We start from the raw sequence: 11,660 nt of genomic DNA, 5'->3' as shown, positions 1-11,660 counted from the left end.
ATAACAACAACAATAATAATAATACATTTTATATGTACCACACTTTTCATTCATTGCGAAACTCAAAGTTCTACAGTATAAATAACAATGAATACACAACATAAAGAAAATAATAAGATGAGAAAGATGTTAAAGCCTGTCTGAACAGAAAGGTTTATTTTATGCCTTTTGAAAAGAGCCTAAGGTCTATACTGCCCTTGGATAGTTAATTATGGTTAGGCTATTGAATCATTCATATTTGTGCATTAATATGTAAGTAGTGCTTAAATATTGTAGCTGCTTAAGATGAAACTAATTTTGACTGACTTGAATACTGCTGGAGGGGGTTTTGTTTTGTTTTTTTACAGTGCATCATCTATATAAACTCATGCATGTTTTTTATGTACAATCTTAATATGAAAAGTAGTCATTAAGTCTCCAACTATTATATTAATGCACTGGAGTAAAAAGAGCAACAGTTCCCTCTAAGATGTACAAGTATAATTTAGCCTGCAAGTGGAGAACATGAGTAAAATAGCAAAGGTTACAGTATGTGAAGGAGTTTATTTGTGAGCTACTTTGAGATCTCTGGGTTATGACTCATTCTCCATGTTTGAAATGGTGAATGAAAGCCGTAAGACTATTTCACTCTCGCAAAGATGTTTGATGAAAAGCACATGAGTCCACTGTGGTAAAAACAGCAGTATTCTAAACTAAATGTATTTATTTTTTTTTTAAAATCAGCAGATACACACATTAGACAGTTGTTTACATGTTATTTTATTTATTGTACCCTGTCTAAATTCTTCTTTGGGTTATGTCCAGTATTAACTCAGGAAATTGCTAGTCTGTGTCAGTGAAACGGTGCCCTGAGATATGAGGATGTTTTGGGGAAAAGCAGCAAAACTATGGATGGTATCAGTGGTATGTGACGAAACAGCAGGGCCTGTTGTTGCTTGTTCACACAGACTCTAAGGAAAGACACAGACTAGAAAAGTCATTTGCTTTCTCTTGTTCACTGTGTGTTAAAATAAGGACAAGCTTATTTGATAAAGTCCATAACTGTCCACTTTAAACAAGTCACTGATTTAGGTAGAGTTTCTGTTAACTGGTTAATTCTGTGGCACCTTTTCAGACAGGTACAGCCTCTGATACAGATACATCTTTGCTGCAAAAGCACAGATGTATCTGAGTTACTGAAAAAATTGACATGTAACACTGACAAATGTTCAATTTGAAGGGGCAAGAAATGGCCAAAAAAATCTGATCTGATGAAGTGAATATGTGGTGCAACATTCTCGCCTGCTTTCTCAAGTTCTTCAAGATGCCCTGCAGCAAATTTCTACTCCCCAAATGGTTCACATCAAACAGGAAGGCTCCCAGATGAAGGTGTGCAAGTGCATGAAATGTGAAAGTGAAATATAGAGCATATCTTCTCGTATCTGGGAACAATAATGGTCATAAAATATACATGTGCAGTCATAGTTTCTCGTGCATTCAAGAAAACCTACATCTTGTGTTCATAAATATGCATTTGTGGTACTGCTACAAACATAAAGGCCATACTGCACTTTGTTTTCCTGCTTGTTTCCCTTGAACCTCGTGGATTTTTGGAAATGGTCAGCCCTGGCCCGGAAGCTCTCCCCTGATGCTGCATTAAAGCTCACTCATCCTGATGCTGACAGCGCGCTGAGGGTAAGCCAGGCCTGAAAGGGAAGTGCTGAGAGCCACAAGAGCCCCAACGCACCAGTGATTGCGGTGCTATTATCCTGCCAGGGCTAAGCTGCACATGAAAAGGGGAGCAAAGACTTCATCTCTTCCATTCAGTGTAACCAATATGCTCAAACTGACCGTGAACTATACAGATGGGCAGCAAGCCAACTCTGCTATTCAGCCTCCTTGGTCATGTTTACTTTTTGTTCAAAAGAGGAACAGGTGTCCACATGAAAATGCAATTACCAAAAGCTTTTCCAGTATACATATGTAGCAATAGGAAATTTCCACACAATGTAAATAAGACTTATAAAACCTGATTACAATATCTTGAGGCATGTGAGTGTTTTCCCCTGTGACAGTCTCCTCCCTGTTTATTCACATCTAGTATTTCCTCTGGATGATGAATTGGACCTCAGGAATTCAAAATGCCTTAGAGTGTTTGCAGAAAACAGGATTATAAAATGTTTCACTTTGGTTGCAGGTTTAAAAACCAACTAATAATATGCATGTCTTAAAAACACTTAAAAACACTGGAGACACTGTGATGCAGTTTATGTTAACCAGTCCCATACGCCTGATGGCAAAAGCTGGTGTTAAGGTGTAACCTGCCCTGTTGTGACATCAGCAGTGCAGTTTACATGGTAGGCTCGTCAAACCGGTGTTGGAGCCTGCTGGAGTGCTGACACCATTCAGACTGGCAGGAGAAACCCACCTGTCGCCGCCTTTGGGTGTGTTGCTCTCAAACTCGGTTGAAACAATCTCAAACGCCAGTCTTCTTATTTAGAATTGCGCACATGGAAAGAAAGAGCAACCGCAGATGAAAAGGTGCACACAGTGAAACGAAGAGAGACCAGACTGCGAAAAAAAGGAGAAAGAGAAAACTATCAAAGACGATGGGAACGAACGGGCTGGAGAAGAAACACGGTAGGACAATTAATAGTTTGAATCTCTTTTAAAATAAACTGCATGTCTTGTTTCCCCCCCCAAATTGTCCCAATTATTTTCAGGCAAAAATTAAACCAATTTATACAACATTGTAATTGTTTACGCACACCATTTAATCTCTAACTGCTATTTGCTATCTATATTGGGTTATAATCACCGGCAGGATTTAAAATACCGATTTATAATCTGCCGAAAGGTGTGGCTCCTTTCATTCAGGTGATGCAGTTTCACCTTGCTGTAAATAGAAACAAGTGTTTTCTAACCACAACACAGCCCTCATACAAACCAGAGCGAAATAGCCTATCTTTATATTGCCAACGCTGTAAAATAAACTCACTGTTATATTCCTCTGTCTTTTATAGGTTGTAATGTGTTTGTTGACTTGTAGGTTGTTTTTAATCAGTTAGTATTGTCGCTTAGTGACGAAATCACAGCACTTGACAGTACAACCATTTCACCACTAGGTGGAGCCCGTAAACAAATTAATGGACTCCAAATACAGTCACACTGTGTTCCGTTTAAACTTAATACTTTGCAAAGCTTATCATTATATTAAAAGAAACACAATCACCTGTTTACATTTTCAATTTATGTTGAATTTCCGTGTTGCAAGTCAAACTTTAGAGTCATTAAAATGTGTTGCTTTGGCTTGTTTATAATGTAAACAACACGGTACAAGAAAACTATGGTCCTTTTTCCACTTAAAATAAACTGAATACACCAACATTTAAACCGTACAGAGGGTTTAAAACATCCCCCTAGCGTTACGCACGCTTGTCAAACCGTAGTAGGTCCAATTTATTATAGTCCGTCTGATATGGATGAGAAGTGAACTTTGAGTGGGGCTGGTCCACGCCCTTCCACACACTGGTCTCTCCCGACGCCTTGTGAACACTTACACAGTTTGGTAGTGCTTCAGTACCCGAAGGCACCATGAAATGCCTACAAAGACAACCAGAAATGAGCAGATCACAGGAATTACAGCGCAATGCCCAAAGCCAGAAGGTGGTAAACATGAACGTAAAGCTTCTAGGTAGGCTGCACACTTACTTGGATTATCTTGTTGCAGATGTGACCATATGGTTGTTGGGTTGGGTTAGGTCACACTGGATGCTATGTTGTCACAGTGTAGACCTGTTTTAAGTTTAAGGCTTTGAGACTTTGCATGTTGGCTTTTAATCAGCCTGCCACTGTTGCAGTTGGCTTACAAAATCACAGTGGTTTGACATCCACTCTGAGCTAAATGCAAGTCAAAGAGGAAGCAAGAGAGTCATGTTTATGGTTTGAGCTAACTGTCATGGATTGTGTAAAATTGGTTGCAGCTGAGCAGTTTTGTAGAAGTCTAGTGTATATCCTGTTGAACTTTGCCCTCTGCTCCCATGTTTCTCAGGTATGGAGGGTGACCCGGACCTCCAGTTCCTCCTGCAGGGGGGAGACCTCCTCAAGGTCCGCTCCTCGTCCTGGAAGAAGACTCGCTATTACAGACTCCAGGAGGACTGCAAGACCATGTGGCATGAATCGAAGAAAACCTTCAGGACAAAGCAGACCTGTGAGTGCTGTCCCAGCACCCCAGCTGCATGTGTGTGAGACCCGCCAGCACCTCTGGCACACATCTGTCTGGTGTTGTGGTGGATACATGTCTCCTACCTATAACGCAACACTAATTTGCATTCTGATTCAATTAAAACCATCTGTTGGTGTTCTCAGATCTGTTCTCTCAGGCAACTTGGATTTTGCCTTCACGGATTATAAAAGTGGCGACTGATCATAGAGCTATAAAAGATTATTTGTGTATGAAAGTCCTCGGTATTATCACACATAACTGGGTTGCCCATGACAGCACTGATATGTTTTGTGGGTGTGTTTATAGAGATAGTGAATTTTTTTATAGTGCATAGAGGAGTGGTTTAAAATAGCCCTGGCCATGATTTCTGCTTGGATTACATCCATAAACTGTTCTCATGCAGTCTGATAAATGATAGTCTGATATTGCAGTCACCATGTGTGATATTAATGCACCAACAACTCATTACACAAGTGACTCAAAACTTAAACAGCTGCTGTTTGAAAATGTTAGAATTCTTAGAAACTTGTAAAGTGACGTCATTAAACTGCAAACAGCAGGCATATGTTTGCCAAGCAGGCTGGTCTGTAATGGTTCATACCTGAAAATACCAAAAGTACAACAGCACAGCTCTTGTCTTGGGTGTAACTGCAGGATATTCCTTTACCAAATAACCACAAATATGATGAACCACCTTTCCTCTGTCCTCAGTTTCCCTTGACGACATCTCTGCGCTTCGAATGGGCCGTCAGTCGGAGGGCTTGAGGAAGAACACGGAGGAGCAGGTGGATGGCCGCTGCTTCTCCATCATCTTCAAGAGCCGCCGCAAGAACCTGGACCTAATTGCCAGCTCAGAAGAGGAGGCCAAGCAGTGGGTCAACAGCTTGCAAAAAATGGTTTCCAGCATAAACAACCTCAGCAGTCAGCAGAAGGCAGAGCAGTATCCTTATCATGACAGTTGAGGTTTTTTTGTGAACCTGACTGATTTACTAAATTGGTATCAGTTCTCAGCTACCAAAAGTGCACATGTCAGGTGAATGACAAACAATTTTTACATGTATGTATCCACTCCTTAAATTAAAAACTTTTCAGCTGGATCATCAGCTGCCTGGCAAAGGCAGACAAGAACAAAGATGAAAAGCTGAGTCTGTCGGAGATGAAGAACTTCCTGCGTCTGATCAATATCGAAGTGGATGACGAATATGCAGAAATAGTCTTCAAGGTGAAGTCCTCAGAGCTTTTTGATGGTTCCTAATTATCAAAATCACTTGTAGATATCCCAAAGAGCCAGTCAAAGTCATTGCTACTGAGTCAATGAAGGGATGCCTAAACTGAAATAATCTAATCTGTGTCAAAGTGGCTTGGCAGAGCTCTCACTGAAACTAACTAGTGTTAAGTTGATATTTTAGGCCAAATGTAGTGATTATCAAGAGGTCTCTGCCAAAATAAATTGTGTGTGCGTGTGCAAGCCTTTTGCCAAGATGTATTTGCAGATAAATGTAGAGAAAAAATGACTTTAACACTTTAATTAGAAAGTAGTCACCCTAAACCCTACCCTCTTAATTCGAACAAAACAGACAATTTTATTGTAAAGTTTATGCCAAATTTAAAGTGTGGAATGACCTTCGTATTCCATTTCCATCATACAGAAATGTGACACATCAAACTCCGGATACCTGTCAGGAAAAGAGATTGAACACTTCTATGACCTGTTGACCCATCGGGAGGAAATTGACGTGATCTATGGAGAGTACGCTAAAACCACAGGCTTCATGAGCCCTGATAACCTGGTGGAGTTCCTGATGAAAGAACAGAGAGAGAAAACAACGCTGGCTGACGCACACAAGATTATTGAGAAGCATGAGCCGGATGAAAAAGGTCAGAAACGTATTTCGAAATCACGTTTGTTTTCTAGTTAGGAAGTAACGCAGGCTTTGTTTCCTTTGCATTTTGTACACATCATCCATCCATCCATTCATTTTCTGCCACTAATACTGGGTATTAGGACTGGCATTAGGCTGAGCAGGGAAACCCAGATATCCTCTTCCCTGGCAATGCCCTTAAGCTCCTCCTGGGGAATCCCAGGAGAGACATGTAATCCCTCCAGTGTGTTCTGGGTCTACCCCAATTCTCAATTCTTATACATTTAGAATCATTTGTCTCTGTGATATTTAAAAACTTTAAAATCTTCCTATTTGCATCTATAATGTGAGCTTTGCAGCATCAATCTGGTGTCCAAAATATCAAAAATATGTGATGCTCTGGTGAATAATTCTTCATTAAACATAGGTTTCTTTGACAGTAGATGGATGCTAATGTGCTGCTACAAGTTAGAAATTGACTGATGTATAATATTAGCAGTTTTCCAAGTCAAATATCATGCTGGGGAGCCAGCTAACCAGTTAGACAAGCCTTTCGGTTGGCAGCTAGAGGCTATTAATTTTAACCTTCAAGATAAACACTCTATTGAGTGATATCAGGAATAAGTAATGTATTAACTTATCTGTTTTACATTCTGGGGACATGTTAAGTCATGTTTACAGAGCCTCTTTTACTATTTCACTTTTTAATGCATACTGTCTCTTAAACAAGGATCTGTTATCTTAGACTCCAGTATGAAATAAGCACAGGGGGAAATCAGATGGCGACAGTGTTTGACATACTTTGATTCTTTGATGAACGCCTGTTTTGCCTCATTGCTATTGTTACTCCTTGTCTTCTTTCAGCCAAGGAGAAGAAGCTGCTGACCAAAGATGGCTTGCTCATGTACCTGCACCATCAAGACACCTTGGTCCTCAATCCAGACCACAAGGACGTGTACCAGGACATGAGTCATCCCCTCAACCACTACTTCATCTCATCCTCGCACAATACCTACCTCATGGAGGATCAGCTCAAAGGGCCCAGCAGCACAGAGGCTTACGTCAGGTGACAGCTTTCATCGCATCTTTTTAAGAGTCTGTCCTTGAAGTCCCCCTGGTTCTTTCAGCTGTTGTAGCTGTTATATACAGATAAAGTCACTGCAGTCTGCAGATTTTTATCAAACATTTGGGCTCTGGTTTATCACTCTATGAGAGGAGGGTGAGAGCTGCAGCATCTCATATTGAGCACAGCAACTGTCTCGAGGCAGTTTGAGGATGCTGTTTAGTTCATGCAAACAAATGTCTTTTAATGATTAGGAGTGCTCTGTTTGCTGCATTTCAGCCTGTTCACATCAAAACAGAAAATGTCAGAAACAATAACTGCGTCACCAAAGAAATTAAAGTAACCTGCACAACAGATGTGTGTTAGATAGACATGATAGAGTTGTAGAGAAACCTCTTTCTATATTTCCACCATTAGGAGCCAAGGATGAGTTGTTTTTTTAGCATTTGTATGCAGTGTTTATGTGATGTGGTAGTTAGATGAACATCTTAACATCAAGTCATTAGATTAAAAATGGTGACCGCTACATAGAACCATTTTTAATCCAGATGTTCAGTCACTAATGCTGGTTATGACTCTCTCAGGGCTCTGCTGAAGAGCTGCCGCTGTGTGGAGCTGGACTGCTGGGACGGATCAGATGACGAGCCGGTGATCTACCACGGCTACACACTCACCTCCAAGATCCTCTTCAAAGATGTGATCAAAGCCATCAAGGAGTATGCATTTAAGGTGGGTTTATGTCTATTGTGTCCTAGAGTATTCAGTATATTATCATTAAGTTTTCAGTAAATACTCTCTCTTTCTGTCCCAGACATCGGATTACCCAGTGATCCTCTCCCTGGAGAACCATTGCAGCGTGGAGCAGCAGGAAGTCATGGCCCGCCATATGAGCTCCATCCTGGGCAGTGCGCTCGTCACCTCTCCCTTAGGGGAAGGAATGCCCACAGACTTCCCGTCTCCTGAGGTTTTTATTTTTCATTTTGTTTTGTTCTTCAGTACTTGTCAAGACGGAAATATGATTGAGATGACAGCAGTTACTCACAGAGCTGCAATGTTTCTATGTGTTTGCGTACCTCCAGGACCTAAAGGGGAAGATCCTTATCAAAGGAAAAAGGTTAAACAAACTGGAGGCCAGTTTTGCTGCTGAGGCTGCCGCTGCCGATGCCACTGACGTGACGGAGGAGGAGGAGTCCAACGATGAGGATGAACAGAAGGAGGAAGAAAAGGTAGGTGTGACATCAAGGCAAAGTAAAAGTGGCTCACTTGAAACTATCAGATATTAATTTTTGTAACACCTTTATCTTCCTTCTAATGTGTCAGAAGAAGAAGCTGAAACTAGCGAAAGAGCTGTCCGACATGGTGATCTACTGTAAGAGCGTCCACTTCCACAGCTTTGAGGACGCCAGAAAGAACCAGAGCTTCTACGAGATGTCGTCCTTCAAGGAAGGAAAGGCTGAAAATCTGGCAGAAGAGTCGGGTGAGAAAAACACTGTGCTGAATTCAGTCAGGGGTTTTAGTGTCATGATTTATTTTAAGAAGATACCAGTGAGGATATTTTATAGATTTCTTTATTGGTGCTTTGTAAAATTCCTGTCTTTGTCTTTGTCTTTTGAAAGCCTCCTTTATGAAGCTCGGAGCTGGAAACAACCTTAAACACAGTTTCTTCTAACAATATCATTTTAGTCAAGAAATTGGCCTAATCCCCTAATAAACAAAATCTACAGCAAGGAAAATCAACATTTTTAAAGCCCGCCTAAATGTCTAAGAGTTTTAAGACTTTTAAATGTTTTATTTTCATTAAAAGATCTGCAGGACTATTTCGATAAATATTAAGTGTTGTTGTCAAAAAATAGATGGAATTTAACATCTACCTTTATTTGTGAAATCAAGCCATGTTTTTGTGCTTTTCTTGCAAATTTACTTCAACTCCTCGTACTCCCACTCACGTCATTAACTCTAAATATACTTAAGAAAGACACACTGATAAACCGTTTATCAATGGGATCTTTCTCAGGATCAAGTGTGGATAATCTGTATCTTGCAGAGAGACTTAGTTTCAGTTGAGTAGATAACTCTGTTCTTTGGTTCTGTTTTCTACAGCTAATGCCTACATCCATCATAATGTGGACAAACTGAGCCGCATCTACCCAGCAGGCACCAGGACTGACTCATCCAACTACAACCCAGTGCCGCTGTGGAACGCTGGCTGCCAAATCGGTACATAACACTAACACATTGAAGGGTTTACAAACTGTCACTTATCCTGTCACAGTCCTGTCTGATAATACAACAGTCAGCAGTGGAAAATGAGACAGTTCTGTGTTTCTCACTGTCGCTGCATCATCTTATGTATTCGTTTCCAGTGGCCTTAAACTTCCAGACGAGCTGCATGGACATGGATGTGAACCAGGGCAGATTCCTCATCAACGGGAAGAGCGGCTACATCCTGAAACCGGCCTACATGAGGGACACGGCCACGGAGTTCGACCCCATCACCCTGACCCGAGGAGACTGGCTGAAGCACAAGACGCTCCATGTCATGGTGAGGCTTTCACTGTGAAGAGATACACAGGCCTGATTCCCAAGCATTTGTTTCCTATTGAGTCAACTTTTCATATCCAAAAAGATCTGCATGATCTAACATGATGCATCTCCACCTGTCACCAGGTTATATCGGCCCAGCAGCTCCCCAAAGTGAACAACAAGAAATCCTCCATTGTTGACCCGGTGGTTAAGGTGGAGGTCTACGGAGTGCCGGCTGATGTCGCTGAGAAAGAGACCAAAAATATTGAAAACAATGGTGCTTACTTTTAAAACATTCTTTTTAAATGCAGCTTAGACAAGATCATTGTCAGACATGCATCTTCTGTTTCTGCATCTATTTTATATTTTTAGTGTCAGATTCTCCTAATTCTAGCTGATTATTAGCTGAAGATAACCAATGCCACATTCATTTTTAATACAGCTACAGTGAAGCTTCAATAGAACAGGATATAATGGCACACACATAACAGATGTTGCATTTTGAGTCAGGTATGTGACTGTTGCTCGCCCTCTCTAGTTGAAAGGCATTCTTGGAGATATGGGAAGCCTTCGAAGTAGTGAAGTCAGGTTAAAGGATAACAAAATAACTACTGGAATGCGCTGAACATGAAAAATTTATGACGCTTAACATCCGCTAGAGTTTATTTCTCCTTCTTTCTGTCGCAGGTTTTAACCCGACGTGGAACGAAAGCTTCCAGTTTGACGTGTACGTGCCGGAGCTGGCACTGGTGCGCTTCGTCGTGGAGGACTACGACTCCACGTCGGATAATGAGTTCGTTGGGCAGTACACGCTTCCATTCAACAGCTTAAAACTGGGTGAGTTCACGGACATTCGCAACCTTTTTCACACTGTAAAAGCATTGACAGCTCCACGTTTTCTCACTTCATATACAAACAGAGACGGGAACTATCTCCTCTATGCTCGAGCACAGAGAGCTCAGTTCACACTCTGCACAAAGAGCTCTTCATATTCTCCTCTTTCTGACGGCATCCGCTTTGTGTTCCCACACAGGATACAGACATGTGCCTCTGTTGAATAAGAACGGAGACCTTCTCCCCTCTGCTGGACTCTTCGTACACATCATGGTCGTCGATGCTGAATAAGATGTCACCGCCTGGCTCTGTCTCTCTGCGGCATCACACAACCATGTTTTAGCTGTTTTTAACTGGATTTATATCCCTTTTTTTTGTTTTTTGGAAGCACTCTTTAGCTGTAGTTCATGATTAACTTATTGGCTTAATTCCAGCAGTTTAAGCAGATAAAGATCACATTCTTCTCATGGGACTGTGTTGTCAGTTTAAACTAAAGCTCTCCACCTACAGCTGGAAATTAGTAGTGATGGTAGGCAAAAACTGTACATACACACACTCAATATTGCTGCATATGAATCACATTACAGGGACTATTATACAGACTGTTTTTAATTGGTTTGTATGAGTTGCACTAGTGTTGTACCATGTTCAGATGGTGATGGCATTGGATTTTTCATTTTTTTTGTAGACAGCACGTGTCCCTCATTTCTGGTCAGTTAATGTATTGTGTATTTAAATCTTTTTATTCATATGACCAGTTCCTGAATTCTGGATAAACATAAGCCAACGTAAAAAAACAAAACTATGTGCTTTGTTATCATCAGTTCTTTTAGTCAAGTATGATTCATCTTCCATGTAACACAATGACTTCTTGATCTTTTTTGTGAATCAAGATAAAATTTTTCAACAGGAAAGCCTGTGTGTTTATTATTATTTACTGAATCCCAGTGTTGCCAAGTAATTACATCTGAATAGTAATATATCATGTGATATGTCATATCAATAATATGACAATTCAACCTTGTTATGTCAATACAATGTCATAACAAGGTTGGATTGTCTCCAGTGCATACAATAGGATACTTAACCACTTTAAAACCACCCACACAGGCTGAGCCACTTCACTGACCAGTAGTTACTTATTAAACTTTGGATGGACACACCCTTTGTACAC

General features: G+C 40.8%; 1 protein-coding gene across 1 annotated transcript; it reads left to right on the top strand.

The window, feature by feature from the left end:
- The first annotated feature begins 3,573 nt into the window (after window positions 1-3,573).
- plcd1b (phospholipase C, delta 1b) lies at window positions 3,574-11,298 on the top strand. The gene is made up of 15 exons (XM_062428603.1): window positions 3,574-3,673; window positions 4,031-4,189; window positions 4,916-5,144; window positions 5,297-5,426; window positions 5,854-6,082; window positions 6,931-7,132; window positions 7,714-7,858; window positions 7,941-8,093; window positions 8,209-8,355; window positions 8,450-8,606; window positions 9,230-9,346; window positions 9,493-9,671; window positions 9,797-9,929; window positions 10,340-10,489; window positions 10,686-11,298. The coding sequence occupies exons 1-15, from the start codon at window positions 3,574-3,576 to the stop codon at window positions 10,775-10,777; spliced, it is 2,322 nt and encodes a 773-aa protein (XP_062284587.1). The 3' UTR covers window positions 10,778-11,298.
- The last annotated feature ends 362 nt before the right edge of the window (window positions 11,299-11,660 follow it).

This window comes from Scomber scombrus, chromosome 11, assembly GCF_963691925.1.
Source record: "Scomber scombrus chromosome 11, fScoSco1.1, whole genome shotgun sequence".
NCBI classification, from domain to species: Eukaryota; Metazoa; Chordata; class Actinopteri; order Scombriformes; family Scombridae; genus Scomber; species Scomber scombrus.
This window is presented reverse-complemented; position numbering and strand designations above follow the sequence as displayed.